This window comes from Esox lucius, chromosome 13 (assembly GCF_011004845.1).
Source record: "Esox lucius isolate fEsoLuc1 chromosome 13, fEsoLuc1.pri, whole genome shotgun sequence".
Taxonomy (NCBI): domain Eukaryota; kingdom Metazoa; phylum Chordata; class Actinopteri; order Esociformes; family Esocidae; genus Esox; species Esox lucius.
In genome coordinates, this window is record NC_047581.1 from 31,722,990 (window position 1) to 31,745,147 (window position 22,158).

Here is a 22,158-nt window from a genome sequence, read left to right on the forward strand (position 1 = left end):
TAGCATTGGATGAGATTAATGTTCTAGCTCATTGCAATGAACTTGGAAGACTTCACTAAAAATAACGAGTTTAGTGTTTGGCAGTGAGGTGCTCTCTGCAACACAGTCGCCGTATTTGTGTTGAGGAAGACTTGGAAGGTGTGGGCCTGTGGAAATGGAAGACAGAAAGTGGGCGGTAGTGTGTTGAATGTATATGTTTATATTGTTTCATTTGATAGGAGAGACAAGGCATGATTCAGGAGTCTTTATTTTACTGTTTTAAGCAGTTAGTAGTAACAGAAGATATGAAGAGTAGGTGGAACTTAGTGAGAGCAGGTACAACTTAGAGTAGGTATAATTTAGTAACAGTAAGTACAACTTAGTGAGTATATGTACAACTTAGTAAAAGTAGTTAGAGCTTCTGCACTTCTCTACGTGACCTTTGGAAAGGAGGCTCACATCCCAGAGATCAGTCATTACTGACAGCAACCTAGGAGCAATTGGGGTTAAGTGCCGTGCTCAAGGGCAGATTTACAGCCCCCCCCCCCCCCACCAAGTTGTCTTTGGTATTCACAGTAGCAACCTTTTTGTTACTAGCCTACCTAACACTCTAACCACTGGCTGAGCAGCCTGCTGTTTCCCAATCTATTCATCTATAAAGCACATACAGAGGTTGTTGTCCTCAGCCAAATGCCAATTGTCTGTGTTATCCCCATAGTTTGGGGAGAGCCTGGGAGGACTAAATCTCCACTCAGTTCTGGTTTAAAAAAAAATAATCTGACTAATCCTTCTCGCTGGGGATTTGCAAAGCTAATCCACCCTGCAGCGGCAAGCGTGTGTTGGCCAGGAGAGACGCTTGGACAGTGGATACCTGTGATAGAAGGTACAAGCTGCCCCGCCCTCGGGTCATCAAACCATGCCCGACCCCTGTAATGTTTATACCACAGAATGACTATCCCCCCCCTCCAGTTAGTTCTCTGGCTGGCAGGAGTCTTTGTTCTGTGTACCTTTTCCTCCTCCTCAGCTACACACCCACTATGTCGGCAGCCAGCGAACCAGAAATCACCTGTGTGAAAGGAAGGAATATTATCTGTGTTGGGGGTGTATTGTGGAGCGTGTGTGTGTGTGGGTCGGAATGTTTGTGTGTGTCTGAGTGTGTGTGAGACATCAGAGAGGATTGTGTGTGGAAAGCTGCAAAGGGTCAGGGGTCTTAGGTCGGCGTTGGGGGTCACAGTTTCAGGTCTTGTGTTTCACCCAAAGGGGGCTCGGGGCTCGGAGCTCAGTTCCTGTTCTCCCCCACCTTGGCTGTACTGAGTGGGAGCAACGAGAGCAGAGGTGGGAGAGGGGAAATGAAATGACTTGTGTTTTCAGGTAGCTAGATGATACTGATCTTAATGGCTTGTTACAAGAGCTGGTGGGAAGGACAGTGTGTGATTAGATGTGTGTGTGTGTGTGTGTGTGTGTGTGTGTGTGTGTGTGTCTATGTGTAGGGTAAGGGGTTCCGGTGGTCATATGAGAGATTGGATGCCCTTTTGGAACCCCAACACAGGCTGGTCTATATTTGGTAGTTGAAGCGAGGCTGACGACCTTTCCAGTGACCCCCACACCTGGTCTAGGACAGCACCACCTCCTTCTTGTTGTGCCCATAGCATTGGATATTCACATCTCTCTCTCTCTCTTCCTTCCTCTTGCCCTCCCCCCTCCCCTTTTCAAACCCAGCTACAGCCAGGTGAAGATTCACAAAGTCTTGTTATATACAGATTCATGTTATAAAGTTGCTCTTGAGTTATCACATTAACCACCCCTGTGATCTTCCGCTCAACTTTAAGAGAACACGATCAGACAAAATTAACTTACAAATAAACCATTTAAAGCTAAATAAAATCCTGTGGACTTTATTATTATTTTCATATATTTACATGTTGTTCATTTAGTAGATATGGAATCATTTATAATCAGTGCTTTCAACTACAGTAGGTAATTAAACATTTTCATTTTGTATATTGTAGTAATTTATCAGATGCTTTAATGTAAAGCAATGTTAAGGGCTTTCATCTTAAGATACCTAGCTAGGTTGGACAACCATACGATTCAGTAGTAGTGAGTACACACTACGCTGAAGAAGCTGTCAAAGAAGTCAGTACAAGCAGGGATTGATCATGTTGACGGTTAGTTATGGTTAGGGATCATGTTGAGGGTTAGTTATGGTTAGGGATCATGTTGAGGGTTGGTTTTGGTTAGTGATCATGTTGAGGGTTATTTAAGGCTAGGGATCATGTTGAGGGTTAGTTATAGTTTGGGAACATGTTGAGGGTTAGTTATGGTTTGGGATTATGTTGATTGTTAGTTATGGTTTGGGAACATGTTGAGGGTTAGTTATAGTTTGGGAACATGTTGAGGGTTAGTTATGGTTTGGGATTATGTTGATTGTTAGTTATGGTTTGGGAACATGTTGAGGGTTAGTTATGATTAGGGATCATGTTGAGGGCTTGTTATGGTTAGGGATCATGTTGAGTGTTAGTTATGGTTTGGGAACATGTTGAGGGTTAGTTATGGTTAGGGATCATGTTGAGGGTTAGTTATGGTTAGGGATCATGTTGAGGGTTGGTTTTGGTTAGTGATCATGTTGAGGGTTATTTAAGGCTAGGGATCATGTTGAGGGTTAGTTATAGTTTGGGAACATGTTGAGGGTTAGTTATGATTAGGGATCATGTTGAGGGTTAGTTGTGGTTTGGGAACATGTTGAGGGTTAGTTATGATTAGGGATCATGTTGAGGGCTTGTTATGGTTAGGGATCATGTTGAGGGTTAGTTATGGTTTGGGAACATGTTGAGGGTTAGTTATGGTTAGGGATCATGTTGAGGGTTAGTTGTGGTTTGGGAACATGTTGAGGGTTAGTTTTGGTTAGGGATCATGTTGAGGGTTTGTTATGGTTAGGGATCATGTTGAGGGTTTGTTATGGTTAGGGATCATGTTGAGGGTTTGTTATGGTTAGGGATCATGTTGATGGTTGGTTTTGGTTAGTGCTCATGTTGAGGGTTATTTAAGGCTAGGGATCATGTTGAGGGTTAGTTATGGTTAGTGATCATGTTGAGGGTTAGTTATGGTTTGGGATTATGTTGATTGTTAGTTATGGTTTGGGAACATGTTGAGGGTTAGTTATGATTAAGGATCATGTTGAGGGCTTGTTATGGTTATTAAGGGATCATGTTGAAGGTTAGTTAAGGTAAAGGAAAGGCCCAGAGAAGGGGGAGTTAAGGATTAATGTTAATGTTAGGGTTAAGGGTGACTCTATTGAGTCAACCAATCTCATGCTGTTAAAAATGCAAGCTCCACCCTCACCCTTTGTTGAGTCAACCAAACACATTCATTTCTTCATTCAGGGCATATATACCTCCAGTACATGTTTGGTGGAAACTCCCTCATGCATCCTTTGAAAGGGCATGGTTTGATGGGATTGGCAGGGACTGTCAAGAAGCAGTAAATGTTCCACCATCAAGGTGCAGTCAGTTCCCAGTCACCAGTCAGGTGTTAGTGCCCAGGTTGAGACCGTATGAGAATGAATTGGACAGACCTTCCTGGTTTTCAGTTTTAATTTTTTTCTTCTTGTATAAGAGTCCTGTTTCATCCGTTTGTGTTCATTTTCTTGTATTAGAGTCCTGTTTCATCCGTTTGTGTTCAGTTTCTTTTATTTCAGTTCTATTTCTTCCATTTCAGTTCAGTTTCTTGTATTTGAGTCCTGTTTCCTCCATCTGAGTTCAGTTTCTTGTATTTGAGTCCTGTTTCCCCCATCTGTATTCAGTTTCTTGTATTAGAGTCCTGTTTCCTCCATTTCAGTTCAGTTTATTGTATTGGAGTCCTGTTTCCTCCATCTGAGTTCAGTTTCTTGTATTTGAGTCTTATTTCTTGTATTTGAGTCCTGTTTCCTCCATTTCAGTTCATTTTATTGTATTTGAGTCCTGTTTCTTCCATCTGAGTTCAGTTTCTTTTATTTGAGTCTTATTTCTTGTATTTGAGTCCTGTTTCCTCCATTTCAGTTCAGTTTCTTGTATTAGAGTCCTGTTTCTTCCATCTGAGTTCACTTTCTTTTATTTGAGTCCTGTTTCCTCCATTTCAGTTCAGTTTCGTGTATTAGAGTCCTGTTTCCTCCATCTGAGTTCAGTTTCTTTTATTTGAGTCTTATTTCTTGCATTGGAGTCCTGTTTCCTACGTTTGGGTCCAGTTTTTTTGCTGTTGCTAACCATCTTAGTTCCCATCAGCCCGGCAGACAGACGACCACGCCCCCTGGTACAGTAAATAGTGTTGGCTCAAACTGACACCCGGCAGCTGGCAGCTCATCTGACACGTCTGGTCCTTTTTATGTAATGGCGTCTCCCGTGAACCCTATGCCTGCCTCCCCATTTCCCTCTCTTTCATCTACCTCCTCCATTCATCAGGGCTGTGGCCTCAAGAGAAGCTGGCCCGCGTTTCACTGATTTGCCAATTCTGGCTGTAAAACATTGACCTGTGAGCTTGTTGTTCATATTTTCTCCCTTATTTTCAGAATTTTTCTCTCTCCCTTCCCTTTTCTCTCTCTTTCTCTCCTCTCTCCATCTCTCTCTCTCTCTCCGATACGCATTCTCATTCGGCTTCCACTCGCTGCACCCCTCGTCGGCCCCCTTCCCTCTCCCTGCCCCTCTTTCTTCCTCGTTTCATTATTCCCCCTTTCTGTCTAATTGGCACCTCGTTCTGGGGGTTTCTAATTGGAGCCAGGAGACAGGTGGCGCCACTCTGTTGTGATAATCCTTGTTAGCGCTGTGGCTTCAGTAAGCTCTTTGTTTATGCAGCGTGAATGCAGAAGCGGGTGCATGAACTCCTGACGCTGTGTCCCGCTGTGCCACTCACCCATGGTGAACCCTGACACCCCTCCACTACCCTTTCCGACACCCCCGCTCTGCTCCTCGTCCCCCTACCCTCGCCCCTCGTTACAGTGAAAGCCTGTGATGTGTGCCTCTGTGGATGGCTGCTCACGCTCAGGAACAGGGAACAGTGGGAACGGGGGGCTTGTTGCCCTTGACTGGCTAGGGGCTGGGGTGAACATCCCACACGCCTCCAAGGATGAGGTGGGCCCGGCTGCGGCCATCTTTGAGAGGCCTTCCCCCATGGTGTCTGGAGAGAGGTGGATGATCTGTTCTAGGTTGAGTTTTTAGCTACTGTATGGAGCTCTTAGCTGGAGCTTTTAGCCAGATCTGTTAGCGGTTAGCTTTTAGCTGGATCTTTTAGCTGGATCTGTTAGCGGTTAGCTTTTAGCTGGATCTTTTAGCTGGATCTGTTAGCGGTTAGCTTTTCGCTGGATCTTTTAGCTGGATCTGTTAGCGGTTAGCTCTTTAGCTGATGCTGCTTGTCTCCCCTGGCAGGATTTATTAACCAAACAGAAGCACGCGTGCCAACACAGAGAGGGAGTATTATGAACCTTCTGCACATTGAATACCTGTTTTCTAACTAGGTTTAGGTCTCTAACTAGGTCTGCGTTGGTGTTCTGGGTGTTTAGATCTGTCTGGGTCCAGGTCCAAGTCTAAGTTTAGTCAGGTTCATTTCAAAGTGAAATTATTCTCTCTCTCACCCCCTCTCCTCTCTCTCTTTGTGTGTTTTATGGCTATATGTTATTCTTTCATAATACACTGAATAACATTGTGCTTTTTTTCTCCCATGCTGTCATAAACAGATTTTTTTTAGCTTTCCTCTGTTTTAGATGCACTGTTTTTGTCTTGTAAGCATAAAGCAAACATGTCTATTGACCTGCTTGAGTGGGGTCAGTATGAATTTACACTGTGGGTTCCCAATACTTATCAGGGCAGTGCTGTATCATTTATAGCCATAAACCTGACAGACATTTTTGTCAGGTTTATGGCTTTTTGTAGGACTGTTTTATTTCAGGTATCTGACACAACCGCCCCAGTGTCCTATTAATTATGAAGTTTTGCTTTTAACCCAATGAGACGATGCGTTTCAGAACCGGACGAAGGGTTTAGTCGACCAAAACATCAACAGGGCCTCCTTGTAATTTCTCTGTAGACTGGTGTTTGATGTGGATCTGAACTGTTGGAGAGAAGGTGTGTGTGTGTGTGTTGAACAGCACCATACAAACACACACACACACATACACACCCACAAACCCAGGGTCCCCATAGCTCTCGTTCATGCCTGCATGTGTGTGGTGGTTCATGGGGGGCGCTGCTCTTGGCCATTGGAAAGTTGTTTTTGGCCACGGAAACGCCTCTCTTTTACTGGCCCCTCTGACACTTGAGGTGGTTCTAAACAGCAGCGGCAGCAGCCTCCCGGAAAGCATTTGGAAACAGTTGGCCTAATAACCGCAATGCTAGCCCGGCGCATGTAGCCGTCTACAGCCTTGCAAAGAACCTGATCCGGGGTAAAGTCTAACAGATCTGGGGCTTAGAAGTTGGTTATGACACGCTGTGTGCCCGTCAAAAATAGATGTTATGCTTTGGAAGACAGAGACCAAATCTGTGTTTAATAGATGAAATATTTTTCCTGGGCTAGTGCCCGATGGCTGGTGGGTTATTTTCAGTCCATGCGTCTGTTCCAGAAAGTCTAATCAATGAGTTTGCCAGCTAACTGTCCAAAATTGTTTGAAATAATGTAATTATTTGGAGACCATAATTTACAATATACAATTGTCTTGAACACTTGTATTCTCCTTTGTTCATAATCAACAAGATGTGCATGTGGCTCTGTAGCGGTTTTAGCTGACTGGCCATAATGCTAATACTAATCTTTAGCGGGGTTCGCTGACTGGCTGTAATGCTCATACTACTCTTTAATGGTGTTCACTGACTGGCTGTAATGCTAATAATACTCTTTAGCGGCGTACGCTGACTGGCCGTAATGCTAATACTCCTCTTTAGCGGCGTAAGCTGACTGACCGAAATGCTAATATTACTCTTTAGCAGCATTAGCTGACTGGCTGTAATGCTAATACAACTCTTTAGCGGCGTTAGCTGACTGGCTGTAATGCTAGTACTACTCTTTAGTGGCATTAGCTGACTGGCTGTAATGCTAATACCGCTCTTTAGCGGCGTTAGCTGACTGGCCATAATGCTAATACTATTTCATTACGGATCACCCAGCTGTTAATTGGTTCACCGGCTGTCGGACAGGTCTGTGTTGTTCAGGTTGGGGGGCATGACCCTCGCTGAGTAGGCGACTTCCAGTTAGTTGTATGTTCCCCAGTCTGTTCAGATTGGCCCAATTCCCCATTTGGCCAAGCAATGTCTGTTTTAACAAAGCTGATTGGCCGGAGGCAGTACACGTGGGAGTGCCTGTGATAAAAACACGTCTTTATGCCAAACAAAGCACTTCTGGAATAATCCGTCAGTATCTTGACACAGCCACGTATTTGACGGCAGTTTGTCAACATGTGGGACAGGAGGGTGATGCAGAATGTCTTCCCCCTACTATTATCCTGAGGCCATCTGCCCAGAACCTTTCTGTCCCTTTTGTAGCACACTATTTTCTGACCGGGTGTTCTATGAGGTAGTCTACTTCATACCATTATATACAGCTCTGGGAATGTGCACAAACCGCTACACGGAAAGAAGAAGAAATCGTTAGGAAAAACCCTCTCTCAGCTTCTCGCCCTTTGTCACCTCGTCCCCTAACTCAGCTGACCTCTGGCCACCTAGTCCCAAGTCCTGTGTCTGTCTGGCTCTGAAGGATTAACTCCGGAGAAAGCCGTTCCTTCATACACCCTCTTCGGCTCCTGCCATAGCCCAGTGCTGGAATGCAATTAAGGCAGAGGGGATGGATCAGGATGCTGGAGTGAAAACCCACTGTGTGTGTTGGATTCCCGCTCGTGTTCTTCCCTCTGTCGTTGTGGCAGTTTTTTCGGTTTCTTCCGCTTTGGTTCGCCAGAAGATAGGTTCAAAGGTCAAAAGTCAATTATGTACAAATCAGCGTTTGGCGTGAGCTCATCATAATAACTAAATTTTTACCACTGAGGAAGTCCCAAACACAGTAGCCATGTAGAATGTAACACGAGGAACTGTGGTAATACTGGCGGAATATTCTGGAGATTAAGAAAGAACCTGTATAGGCCTGGTGGGGCTAACCAACACATATGGCCTGGGGAAAACCAGCGGTAATTATTGTTGGGGTGATGTTAAATTTCCCTTTCATCACACGTTTTCAGATTAGCTTTATTTATCCAACATTTCAATACCTAGCCATTTAAACCTACCACAGTTGCTTTTGTAGATTTAAAGCACATGATGCAACTGTGGCTAGCTATTCATCACATCCACGACTGTTATGGATGTTCTCAATATCGCAATGCAATAAAAAGATACCGACAGTTGAAAAAGACAATCCAAGTTACAAAATGTTGATGGAAGTTGACAGTGATACCATGGTAACTGTATATTTTAGCCAAACACTGTGTGGATTGACCCCCGACCCGTGAATTGACCCCCTTCTAAGGCAAGCGTCCATGCAGGGTCCTTTAAACACTGGTCCAAAAAAGTGTCAACACTTACGTTGGAACATCCATGTTCTTTACTAATGAGCCTTTCCTAAGAATCACAGGTTTGACGCACAGAACACAAGACCACTTATAACTTTAAATCACCTGGTTCTCGCCACCTGATGCTGAGGCAGTCAACGCAATGTAGCTGACCGAAAAGGGGGTGGTGATTGTATTCGGGCTCACCCCCAACCGCCAATTGTCCCAAATGGCACCCTAATGCCTATTCTTTGTGGACCTTGGTTAAACGTAGTACATTGTGTTGAGGACATAGGGCACCATTAGGGACGTCGTTCTTTAGCATGACAATAGATGAAAGAGAAGAGGGACCTTTTTTGTGACGATTCTCCTTTCTGTGTCTGTTAGAGGGAGCACAGTGGGTTCTGCCCCTGGCTGAGAGAACCGGCCATTCAGTAAGGCTCAATGTATTGCAATGGAAATGGACGCTGAATAGAGAGGATTTGGGCAGATTAAGCTGAACAGCTTGTTAGTTTTACAAATGAGGTGCTATGTGTGTAAGAGATTGAGAGAGAGAGGGAGGGAGAATGCAAATGGGGAGGCAGACTTTCCATAGGGGAATTCCCTGGGAATGAGAGTGATTGAAGCTCAGCGCGTAAACTTGATTGCTTTATTAAAAAATATGTACTGTATTAAGAAAAACTAAGACATTTTGTGACTATACTTATTGTAACCTTTATTTTCACTGCGTAATTCTGAGTGAAACCAATATCTCTTTTAAAGCTGTTACAAAAGCAAAACTCGTAAGCTAGTAAGGTCCAATTTTCCTTTGCTTTACATTCCTACACACATCTTGGCTATGCCCGTGTCTTGGCTATGCCCGCAGCCATCTCTGCGCTGGGCTGGTGCCATTGTCAGGACCGGACAGAAGGTGGTGCATCCCGGCACCTCTATCCATTTTGGTCTCCCCAGTTGGAGGCAGGTGTAGGTCCTTGCCTCCAATTGGGGACCCTACTTATGTTCAATGTTTGGCCACCCCCGGGGTGGTCATTTTGGTTTTGTGCTTGCTGCCCAACATCACTGGTTGCTGCTTTGTTTTTGTTTATTTTTATTAAAATGTATGGATTACATCACTCACGTCTCTGCGCCTGTGTCCTACCTCCACAACCGTGACACATCCTACCTCCACAACCGTGACACATGTCCTACCTCCACAACCGTGACACGTCCTACCTCCACAACCGTGACACGTCCTACCTCCACAACCGTGACACATGTCCTACCTCCACAACCGTGACACGTCCTACCTCCACAACCGTGACACGTCCTACCTCCACAACCGTGACACACGTCCTACCTCCACAACCGTGACACACGTCCTACCTCCACAACTGTGACACATGTCCTACCTCCACAACCGTGACACACGTCCTACCTCCACAACCGTGACACGTCCTACCTCCACAACCGTGACACATGTCCTACCTCCACAACCGTGACACATCCTACCTCCACAACCGTGACACATGTCCTACCTCCACAACCGTGACACATCCTACCTCCACAACCGTGACACGTCCTACCTCCACAACCGTGACACATGTCCTACCTCCACAACCGTGACACGTCCTACCTCCACAACCGTGACACGTCCTACCTCCACAACCGTGACACGTCCTACCTCCACAACCGTGACACATGTCCTACCTCCACAACCGTGACACGTCCTACCTCCACAACCGTGACACATGTCCTACCTCCACAACCGTGACACGTCCTACCTCCACAACCGTGACACGTCCTACCTTCACAACCGTGACACATGTCCTACCTCCACAACCGTGACACACGTCCTACCTCCACAACCGTGACACATGTCCTACCTCCACAACTGTGACACACGTCCTACCTCCACAACCGTGACACACGTCCTACCTCCACAACCGTGACACACGTCCTACCTCCACAACCGTGACACACGTCCTACCTCCACAACCGTGACACGTCCTACCACCACAACCGTGACACACGTCCTACCTCCACAACCGTGACACGTCCTACCACCACAACCTTGACACACGTCCTACCTCCACAACCGTGACACACGTCCTACCTCCACAACCGTCACACACGTCCTACCTCCACAACCGTCACACACGTCCTACCTCCACAACCGTCACACACGTCCTACCTCCACAACCGTCACACACGTCCTACCTCCACAACCGTCACACACGTCCTACCTCCACAACAGCAAAACAGCGCAGAAAGTTGTGCATCGACACACAGTAATCATTTAAATTCAACTAGCGGCTTTTGAATCTCAACACGAGACACTTAATATAGGTTGAATAGCATTAGCATATTAACGGGAGCCACAAGTGACAGCTTTCTCAAGAGGGGCAAGTCCATCAGTGCCGCCAGCCAGTAGCGGTCATTGTAGAGCGCGGCTTCCCAGAGAGTGGAGGGGAGTTTATTAAACCAGCCGTGGACAAAAGCTTCCCTCCCCAGAAGCCCACTTACCCATCCCCTCCTCCGCCAGCAGCTCTGCGGGCCCTTTCAGCCCGTCTGCCCTCATGCTGGGCCCTTGATGGATGCCCCCCGACTTCAGAGGGACAGCGTGGGAGGGCGGGGTGGGGCGGGGCTTGCCCCAGGCCGCGGGCACCCCATGTTCCAGCGTTTTGGAAAGAGGTCATCCTCCTCACGTGTAATCCTGCGACTCGAGCAAATCGTCCCTGACAACCACACCGCTGAAGTGAGAACACAAATCGGCTACGCACCCCCTTTTCTGGACACACACACAGACACACACACTCCCAGGCATGCACGGCCTGGGGATGACACACACACTTTGCTGCGCTAACGGGGTTGAGAAGTAGGAAATCTCGTCACAGTTTGGGAATTTCTGAGTGGAGAGGGGTGAGTTTGGGGGACCAAAAGTAGGAGAGAGGAGCATGGGGGTAGGGGATGGGTATGGGCGGGGTAGGGTTAGTGACCTAAAGTAGAAGAGATGGGCACTGAGAGTAGGGGAGGGCGGGTTTGTTTATTTGTACAGTGATTTTTCTTTTCATCACGGAGTTAAAAAGAGTTTGCTCATTGTTGGCTGCTAATGATCAACGATGTGAGAATAGAAGAGGGGTCTGTCTGGTCATGGAAAATGAACTGAAAAAGAAAGACAAGAATAGAATTGAAAAGTAGTTCAGCCCACCAGAGACCTGTGTTGATGTTTTCTTCCCCTTCCGTTAATTGCTTTTGTTGTTGTTTTTTGTACCGAGAGTATTTAAAATCCAAATAAAATAAAATGGTATTAGTCACGTACACAGTCAGTATCGCCTGGTCATAATTTTTTTTTCCTGATAATCTGTCAGTAACAAAAGGTTAAATGTAAAGAACAGTTATAGCAGAGTTAGTATAAGGCCACACTCTATGGGCTGTCAATATGTGTGGTGAAGTAAGAGTGTATTTACAAAGAGTTTGGTCCCTGTCTGTTTCAACTGTCCCTGTGTTTTTATGGACTTCATTGTGAGACTGTTCGAAGAGTTTCTATTCTGTAGGTATGTATATCCCTGCCAGGTTTGTTCCATTTCACCAAACTTGTTTTTCAGTCTCAACTTTTTCTTTTGGTGGTTTGAATTATGTGAACCTTCTCGACTGCTCTGTCACAGCCAGTGAGGTCAATGGAACTCTGAGGCAATGGTTTAACACTGTATCATCCTTCACAGAACGCTCAACCACATCGTCGTCCATGCAGGTGCGCGCACACAACCAGAGCACACACTCTGTGTGTCTGTGTGTGTGTGTTTAGTATATGCCTTACATGCAAGAGAAAAAAGGAAATTGCCTATTACCATATCACTCCATTCATTTATTATTAGAAATGAAGTAATCTCAGTAATAGCACCTCTTAATGGGCTTAAAGTGTAGCCTACTGTATGGACTAGTGTTCAGAGCTGATCTGGTGGGTCAGTTTTAGCATTTCGGTCTCCCAATGTTACAGATAGTATAGAGATAGTGGACGCTGATCTTAGATATGTCCCATGGGGGCACTTCACCCCAGAACACTCATTGTTTAATAATATGCTGTTACTAATAACGGAAACCTGGTTTAATATACTGCTGCCATGATTTACATGAACTGGTTTAATATTCTGTTGTGATTTACATGACCTGGGTTAATATACAGCTGTTATGATTAACATAACCTGGTTTCATATTCTTGTGTAATGATTCATAGAAACCTGATTGAATATACTGCCTGTTATGATTTACATGGCCTTGTTTAATATTATGCCATTATGATTAAAATAGTTTTAAGTTAACCTGGTTTCGTACTCTTTTGCTACCTATTTTTACAGGTACATATGACTGACATGGTGTTCTCAGTTTCAGCAATGACCAGAGCGCATTAGGTTAGAGTGACATGTTTATGTTGATTGGAGAACCAGCCCTTGTGTTGGTACGTTGTCATGGTTGTAATAAGTAATGACTGGGTTGAAAGTGTAGTAATCATTGTTTAGCAAAACTGGTGTTAAGCACAGAGCCATAAGATACCCCAATCCCCTCTTCAAATCAACCGGTCGCCCTACCCTTTCTCCCCTTTGGCCAAGATCCGGGCAGTGTGAGGAGGGAAGCGTTACGTTGGCCGGTGGTTTCAGACGGGCCAACAGCCTTCAGCTGCCGCTTGGCTGTTTCGTCCACAAGGTGTCCGGGGAGGGAAGAGGTGGTCAGCCCCTGGCCTGTTGAACCACTGCTACACAGAGAGATCTGAAGAGGTGGTCAGCCCCTGGCCTGTTGAACCACTGCTACACAGAGAGATCTGAAGAGGTGGTCAGCCCCTGGCCTGTTGAACCACTGCTACACAGAGAGATCTGAAGAGGTGGTCAGCCCCTGGCCTGTTGAACCACTGCTACACAGAGAGATCTGAAGAGGTGGTCAGCCCCTGGCCTGTTGAACCACTGCTACACACACTGAGAGAACTGCTTAATAACTCCTCACGTCTCTTTCTCTCTCTGTCTCTCCCTCTCTCTCTCTCGCTCCTCCTCTCTCTGTCTCTCCCTCTCTCTCTCTCGCTCCTCCTCTCTCTGTCCCTCTCCCCCAGCTGGCCAGTCAGCGGAGCAGGACTAGTAATAGAGACTACTGTGTGTGTTGTGCAGAGTGGAGCTTCTCACACTCGCGGAGAGGGAGGAGGCGCGCACACGTGCACGCATTCCCCCCGCCTCTGCGCACACACTCAGACGGGGAGAGCGAGAGAGAGAGAGAGCGGGAGTTGAGAGGAGGCTGGAGCCTGGGGGACTTCCCTCTCATCTGTAACTCAGCAGCAGTGGAGACGCACCATGGAGGTGCTGTGGGAAGGAGAGCACTGCCGTCGGAGCCTTTTCCTCCTGCTTGGACTGTTGTCTCTACCCACCTACTGGACCTACGGTTAGTATCACTAGAGGGAGAGTCCCTCTCTCCCCATCTCTTGCTTTCTATATACATACATACACACACACACACACACACATATTTCACACTAAGTCCTTGAGCAGCTTTCCTCAACACTTGTTGGACTGGAGCAGAAAGTTTACTTGTCCTGAGGGACCTGCCTCTTTTACATGCTGAGCATTGGATTTAAATACTGTGCTTTGGGTGATTTATTTGGGTGATATATTTGGGTGATTTATTTGGGTGATATATTTGGGTGATTTATTTGGGTGATATATTTGGGTGATTTATCTGGGTGATATATTTGGGTGATATATTTGGGTGATATATTTGGGTGATTTATTTGGGTGATATATTTGGGTGATTTATTTGGGTGATTTATTTGGGTGATTTATTTGGGTGATTTATTTGGGTGATTTATTTGAGTGATTTATTTGGGTGATATATTTGGGTGATTTATTTGGGTGATATGGCTAACTGCAAACTTCTTCATTAGTGTGTCTGCTTAATCATCCAAATATAATAGATGGGTTTGCTGATGTAGAAGTACTGGGCTCTCATGCTGTGTTGGTGGTGTCGAAGTCAGTTTTTCTTCTGTTCCCTCGGGCATCCTAACGATTTTTTTAATGAAAGTGATCCTTTTGATTTGCATAACAATTGTACTAATAATGGTATTGTTGCAATATATTATTTATCATTTCAAAGTTGTTGTTTTTATTGAGTTTTGAATATATAGAATAAGAATGTCTTCTTCCAGTGGTATTTGTTTTGGTGTGTTGGAATAATCACTGCAGGCCAGTGGGTGACCGTAACAGATTAGCTAATAGCTTCCATTGGTGTGCTCTCGGTCCATGTTTGTTGGTTTGTTTTCGTGGTGCCTGAGTGGGACCGGGGTCCCGGACACAGAAAGATGGCGGGTCTTTTGGGTGTTTGCCAAACCACCTGGGAAGGGCCAGGACCCACCTGGATTTGTCCAGTAAATAACTTATGTTGTCATGACACAGTGTCCTTGTTGCAAAATGTTTATCTAAAGTGTGCGCTGATGAATACCACCCCCCCAACCTGAGGTGTGATTATGAGGAGTTGGAGGGGTGTCTGGGCCAGTCAGTGTTCTGCAGCTGTCTTGTGCCTGTTTCACACAGTTGGACACCCCGTGTTAAAAAAACACTAAATCCATCTCCTGCCAGAGCACACAGGGATTTAGTAAACACACCCAGACACACACACACACACACACGCGCGCGCATACAAACATACACACACACACACACACACACAGACAAACACAACCGCACAGGGTTTCAGATAAAGGCACATTATCTAAAAATCACATGTTCTACAGTAGCCACACATAAGGGGTGTTCAATCTGAATTAATCATAAAAACAATCTACAAAAACATTTTCTCAATAGTGTTCTTCTCATAGACTAGTTTCAAATGCATTTACAGAAGTATCATATTTGGTATTCACTGTGTGTTCCTGGTTTGAGTTTGTTGGAGGTTGCTGTGTGAATGGGCATAGTTGTCCCCGTAACGTTGAAAAGACAGTGTGGTGATCTAGTCAGAGCTGTTTAACACCTCAATATAGCCTACAGAATATCCTGGGTTGAAGATGCACAGAGGACAACTCGCATTAAGCGGGAGAATAAATTGTCAGTATTTCGTCAGTATTCAGTTACTTATTCCTTGGCAATAGTTTATACTTTTCAGTTTTCTTTAGTCTGATTTTACTCTTATCAGCATACATTTGTTTTGGTGAGTGAAATGAAGCCACATTGATTTAATAATCTTTGAAGTATTTATTTAGGACAAAACCCTGAAACATTGAATGTGTTCAACTCTACACCTAAGGTCCTGTGTTCAAATGCTAGTAGTGTGGAGGCCTTCCAAGAACCAGACAGATCATTCACTGGCTCAAAAATAGACGTCAAAATGATTACTTTGATGGCCAGCATGGATGTGTAACGCATCGCTTTCTCCTCTTTCTCTGATGGCCAGCATGGATGTGTAACGCATCCCTTTCTCTGATGACCAGCATGGATGTGTAACGCATCCCTTTCTCCTCTTTCTCTGATGACCAGCATGGATGTGTAACGCATCCCTTTCTCCTCTTTCTCTGATGGCCAGCATGGATGTGTAACGCATCCCTTTCTCCTTTTCTCTGGTGGCCAGCATGGATGTGTAACACATCCCTTTCTTTGATGGCCTGCGTGGATGTGTAACGCATCCCTTTCTCTTCTTTCTCTGGTGGCCAGCATGGATGTGTAACGCATCCCTTTCTCTGATGGTCTGCGTGGATGTGTAACGCATCCCTTTCTCCTCTTTCTCTGGTGGCCAGCATGGATGTGTAACACATCCCTTTCTCCTCTTTCTCTGATGGCCAGCATGGATGTGTAACGCATCCCTTTCTCTGATGGCCAGCATGGATGTGTAACGCATCCCTTTCTCCTCTTTCTCTGATGGCCAGCATGGATGTGTAACGCATCCCTTTCTCTGATGGCCAGCATGGATGTGTAACGCATCCCTTTCTCCTCTTTCTCTGATGGCCAGCGTGGATGTGTAAAGGATTGCTTTCTGCTCATCGAGTGATGATCTAGGATCTCAAACACTTTGATGTCACTTTTCCTTAATTTTCCTGCTCATCTTGACTATTCATTATCTTCTCTCTTTCTCGCACTTTCTCCCTTTTATTTATTCACGCTTCTATCTGTCATCAGTATGCTATGCAGGGAAAGTGTCAAGGCCACACATTAAGCTATTAGTTTGAACAGTAGCCGTCAGTTTGTTAATTATGTCCAGTAAATCAGTGTCGACAAAATTGTTATTCAAATGTCAAATGCGTTATGTTCAGAAGAAGAGCGTTGTGGGTTACCAGTAGATTAATTCCTAATGTTGTAAAAAGGTAACAGTACATTATGCTGCGTTTTTAGTAGCTATGTGTAAAGCCTGTTATTATAGCTACTTTAAGAGTCTGTTAATGTACTGTAGCTATGAATGTAGTCTGTTATTGTAGCTACATATGTAGTCTGTTAAAGTACTGTAGCTACGAATGTAGTCTGTTATTGTAGCTATATGGATTCTCCCTTATTGTAGCAGTAATTCAAAAAAGTGAGTACACCCCTCACATCTTTGCAAATATTTGATTATATATTTTCATGTGACAACACTGAAGAAATGACGCTTTGCTACAATGTAAAGTAGTGAGTGTATAGGTTGTATAACAGTGTAAATTCACTGTCCCCTCAAAATAACTCAACACACAGCCATTAATGTCTAAACCGCTGGCAACAAAAGTAAAATTGGGCCCAATTAGCTATTTTCCCTCCCGGTGTCATGTGACTCGTTAGTGTAACAAGGTCTCAGGTGTGAATGGGGAGCAGGTGTGTTAAATTTGGTGTTATCGCTCTCACACTCCCTCATACTGGTCACTGGTACTTTAACATGGCACCTCATGGCAAAGAACTCTCTGAGGATCTGAAAAAAAGAATTGTTGCTCTACATAAAGATGGCATAGGCTATAAGAAGATTGCCAAGACCCTGAAACTGAGCTGCAGCACACTGGCCAAGACCATACAGGCCTCGCCATGGTCGACCAAAGAAGTTGAGTGCACATGCTCAGCATCATATCCAGAGGTTGTCTTTGGGAAATAGACGTATGAGTGCTGCCAGCATTGCTGCAGAGGTTGAAGGGGTGGGGGGTCATCCTGTCAGTGCTCAGTCCATACGCCGCACACTGCATCAAATTGGTCTGCATGGCTGTCGTCCCAGAAGGAAGCCTCTTCTAAAGATGATGCACAAGAAAGCCCGCAAACAGTTTGTTGAGGACAAGCAGACTAAGGACATGGATTAGTGGAACCATGTCCTGTGGTCTGATGTGACCAAGAAAAACTTATTTGGTTCAGATGGTGTCAAGCGTGTGTGGCAGCAACCAGGTGACCTGTACCAGGTGTGTGTGTCTTGCCTACAGTCAAGCATGGTGGTGGGAGTGTCATGGTCTGGGGCTGCATGAGTGCTGCCGGCACTGGGAAGCTTCGGTTCATTGAGGGAAACATGAATGCCAACATGTACTGTGACATATACAGGAGAGCATGATCCCCTCCCTTCGGAGACTGGGTCACAGGGCAGTATTCCAACATAATAACGACCCCAAACACACCTCCAAGACGACCACTGCCTTGCTAAAGAAGCTGAGAGTATAGGTGATGGACTGGCCAAGCATGTCTCCAGACCTAAACCCCATTCAGCATCTGTGGGGCATGCTCAAACGGAAGGTGGAGGAGCGCAAGGTCTCTAACTTCCACCAGCTCTGTGATGTCATCATGAAGGAGTGGAAGAGGACTCCAGTGGCAACCTCTGAAGCTCTGGTTAACTCCATGCCCAAGAGGGTTAAAGCAGTGCTGGAAAATAATGGTGGCCACACAAAATATTGACACTTTGGGCCCAATGTGGACAGTTTCAGTGTGTACTCACTTTTGTTGCCAGCGGGTTTAGACATTAATGGCTGGATGTTGAGTTATTTTGAGGGGACAGCAAATTTACCATGGTATACAAGCTGTACACTCGCTACTTTATGTTGTAGCAAAGTGTCATTTCTTCAGTGTTGTCACATGAAAAGATATAATCAAATATTTGTAAAAATGTGAGGGGTGTACTCAGTTTTGTGAGATACTGTGTATTCTGCTATTGTAGCAATGTATTAAGCTTGTTATTGGAACTACGTGAATAACCTGTTACTAGAGCTACGTCTTATCATAACTACGTATTTAGCATGTTGTTGTAGCTGTGTAAATAGTCGGTTGTTGTAGCTGTGTAAATAGTCGGTTGTTGTAGCTGCACATAGTCTGTTATTGTAAATACGTATTAAGTCTGTGGTTGTAGGTACTTAAATTGCATTTTATTGTCACTACATGTATAATCTCCCATTGTAGATATATGTATAAACTGTTTTTATTTTTCTTAACATAATATTTTTATGAATGCAAAACAACAGTCCTATCTACTACTTCTGTTGCAGTCGCTGGGGGGTATCTTGATGAGTGACCAAGGAGCGAATAGGGTTTGGGTTAACTGCCTGCTTAGGGACAGAATTCCCGTTTTTTATTTTACTTTGCCGGGTTCCTTCCAGTTACTGGTCAGACACTGTAATTGCTAGGCGACCTGTAAGTAGATGAGTTGGTGAGCGCTTTACTGGTAGTCGACAGCTGTTGTCAACAAGGCATGTGTCAAATAATGTGATTTGAACGGTTTATCAAGTAAACCTCATCGAGTCATAAAACTAATATTTGGCTCAGTGAAATGTGGAGAGATGGTGGGAGTGAGCGAGAGATAGGGAGACAGTGTTACTATACCTCCTCAGGTCACCAAGGAGAAGTGTCTCCTCTGTTTGAAGGGGGTCATTGTTAGCATTTTAGCCTCTCGGCATGTCTCGCACGTTATCTCTTCTGTTCATCGAGTGATGATCTAGGATCAGTTTAGCAATTACTGCATTGTATTTTGTATGAACCTCAGTACAGACCGGGACTAGATCAGCGCACTTGTTTTATGAATACGGACCCAGAAGCATGTATAATTTATCACAACGGGGAAGAGAGGGGAAAAGGTTACTACGCACAGAGGTTGTGACCTTGCACCAGCTCAAGACAAGCCCTGGGGTGGGAGTTTGGAGACGGAGAGGTTTGTGTTTACATTTCACTGTCCTGGGAAACGGCACCACAGTGTCAGTTCTCATGTTCAGAGGACTGCAGTTGCTTTCCATCTAACCCTGCGCATTAATGAGCTGTGGCTCATTTTGGCAAGATGTCCATATCATCCAGCTCTGTGCTTGGTTTTTGGAATTGTGTTTTCTCCTTGGGGTATGACAGATTTTAGTTGAGAAGCTGTTTGTTTTGTCATTCTGGTGTTAGGATGTTGTGGATCTCTCTCGCTTGAGGACTTACATTTAAGCCAGTCAAGCAGGGGATTTGCCAATTCTTTGAGGCAATATTTTTCATACATTTTAAACCGAAACCCCCTTTTACCTTATGGAAAATTGCTAATTGTAATCTCTAACTCGTCTTGTTGTCAACAGGAGCCATTTGGATCCTGCAATTGAACTATTTGAAAAAGAGAAGTAGAGAGATGCTGAAAGAAGGGGGGAAAGCTAGAATAAGAGAAGGAGAGGGGGGGGGGCGGAGTAGAAAGACAGATAATCTTAATGACAACAGAGAATGTAAATGGGGGAGGAATGGAACGGTGAGGGCTGTGCTCTCCTCAGAGCTTGTCGGTCCAGTAGTTTCCTGACAGGATGTGTGTGGGGTTCCCCACAGGAGAACCTGACACCGTGCCGGTCAGGTGTGCAGCTCCGCTGGCCGGCCCAAAGCTCAGCTCAAAGGAGGGGTGCCCGGAGCACCTGTGTCTCCCTAATAACTGAGGGGGACGGGGATTTGTATCGACGGGCGTTACATCCTGAAACCTCCCCCCTCCTCAGGTTACCGGCCCTCATCCACGTCTCAGGGTTCAGCTGGTGCCGAGACTCCCGATAGGTCCCGTGTTCTGCTGTGGGCTGGTCTGTGGGAGGGACTCAAGGCTTCTCAGAACGCCCACCGGAGGCTCCGCGCTGCGATCTGCTGGGGGGTCTGACTTCCTGGCTCCCCCTTTGATTGACTGACGGAAAGCCATTCTAGATGAGGCTCCGGGGTCGGGTCTCCCCTACGCACTGATCAAGGATCAACGCCCGCCCCTTGGTCAGAGTCAGCAGTCTTACTGGGGGGTGATTCAGAAGAGGGCAGCTTCATCAACAACCGTGCTTGATAATGAGGGGCCCTTTGTTATATTGAAAACGGCGTAACTCAGCCGTCCAGGTCAGTGTTAGTTAGGGCATGGCCGGGTTGGAGGGACAAAGCAGAGAGCGTTGAGGCGAGGATGTGTGGTGGGGAGGATGGGGGGTGGCAGACCATGACAACTCTTTCCGACAGGGAGATAGGGTTGGTGTCTAATGGGAATGTGTTGGTCTCCGATTCATGTGGACACACTTATTTAACAGACCTTGGGAAGGGTTTTGGGACACTGGCATCATTCGGCCTGAGCGAGGCAGTTTTTGGGACTCCCAGTCCGAATGTGATTGATTATGCTGGGCTGGTACTGAGGCCGGGGGAAGAGACGTCCCTCCCCCGTCACTTTTTGTATTATTCCTCTGCTCCTCGGCCATGGCTCCGCCACCCGCCCGTTTAGACCTGACACTTCCTGTGAGACGCGCTCTCGTCTCCAACCAGAGAAATGTCTCTTGAAGGGCCCTCATCGTGTCGCCCGTTTGCTTGAATCTTTCTCTCTTCTCTTAAGTCAATTTTAATTGAATAAGGTTTTATAGACATTTCTTTACGTCACCAAAGCGAGTGGAAATATAAAAAACACAATTTCGTGAAAACTAAAATAGTGTAACAAATCTGTAAGTAAACATTGCAAACATTAAATTAAAATGTGTCTCAGACAGACTGGGAAAAAATAAAAATATAATACACGTTGCCTAGGTTACAGAAGACCAGTTGATCTTCCTAAGCTCTTCCCTGCCTCACATGACAATCAGCCCTCCTTTTTTCTAATACTCCTTGTTTTACCTGGTTAGAATTTAAGAAATCCAACCAGGGAGGTCTCTCTGTGTGTGTCTGGGCGTGTGTGTGTCTGGGCGCGTGTGTCTGGGCGTGCGTGTGTGTGCGCTTTGGCATGAGGTCACTGATCGTGTGGACCTGATCAGACAAGACCACTGAGGAGAGCTGTGGCCTAAGGGAGGAGGCTGACTGACAGGGGACAGGTGCCAACCCTGACCTTCTGTGATGGGGTGCTTTATCTGAGCTTCCTCCCTCAGCCGTGGGCCCTGTTCGTATAGTGGACATGAGGGGATATCTGATGTACATAGGTATTCAGACCCTTTATTCAGCCGTGATCACAGCTACAAGTCTTTCCCCATCCTCTGAGATCTTCAGGTGGCATTTAGTATGCCTTCTGCTCAGTGGTGTCTCCTGTCTGTTCTCTCTACCACGAAGACCTGCTTTAAGTGTCAGGTCACTTATTTTGGCCAGACAGCCTGCTCTAGGAACAGTCTTTGTGGTTCCAAATAGTTTTCCATTTCACAATGGAGGAGTCCGCTGTGCCCCTGGGAACTTTCAATGCTTTAAACTGTTTTAATAACTTCTGTAGCCCTTCCCAGATCTACGCCTTAGTTCTAGTTCTGTCTCAGAGGTTTACAGATTCCTTCAAATGAATGGATTGGTGTTTGCTTCGACTTGCCCTGTGATGTGTGGAAC

The 22,158-nt window shown here is 45.6% G+C and overlaps 1 protein-coding gene across 4 annotated transcripts in view; it reads left to right on the top strand.

The window, feature by feature from the left end:
* Positions 1 to 22,158, top strand: part of bmpr1ba (bone morphogenetic protein receptor, type IBa) — a 77,812-nt gene that overhangs the window by 30,728 nt on the left and 24,926 nt on the right. The window contains exons 1-4 of one of the 4 annotated variants that reach the window (XM_029124822.2): positions 12,888 to 12,911; positions 13,063 to 13,175; positions 13,228 to 13,383; positions 13,554 to 13,876. In XM_029124822.2, the coding sequence (XP_028980655.1) occupies positions 13,789 to 13,876 (88 nt within the window). In that variant the 5' untranslated portion in view covers positions 12,888 to 12,911; positions 13,063 to 13,175; positions 13,228 to 13,383; positions 13,554 to 13,788. Of the gene's footprint in view, positions 1 to 12,887; positions 12,912 to 13,062; positions 13,384 to 13,553; positions 13,877 to 22,158 lie in introns of those variants that run through there. The other 3 variants (XM_029124821.2, XM_013136851.4, XM_020052143.3) reach the window with 3 other exon arrangements.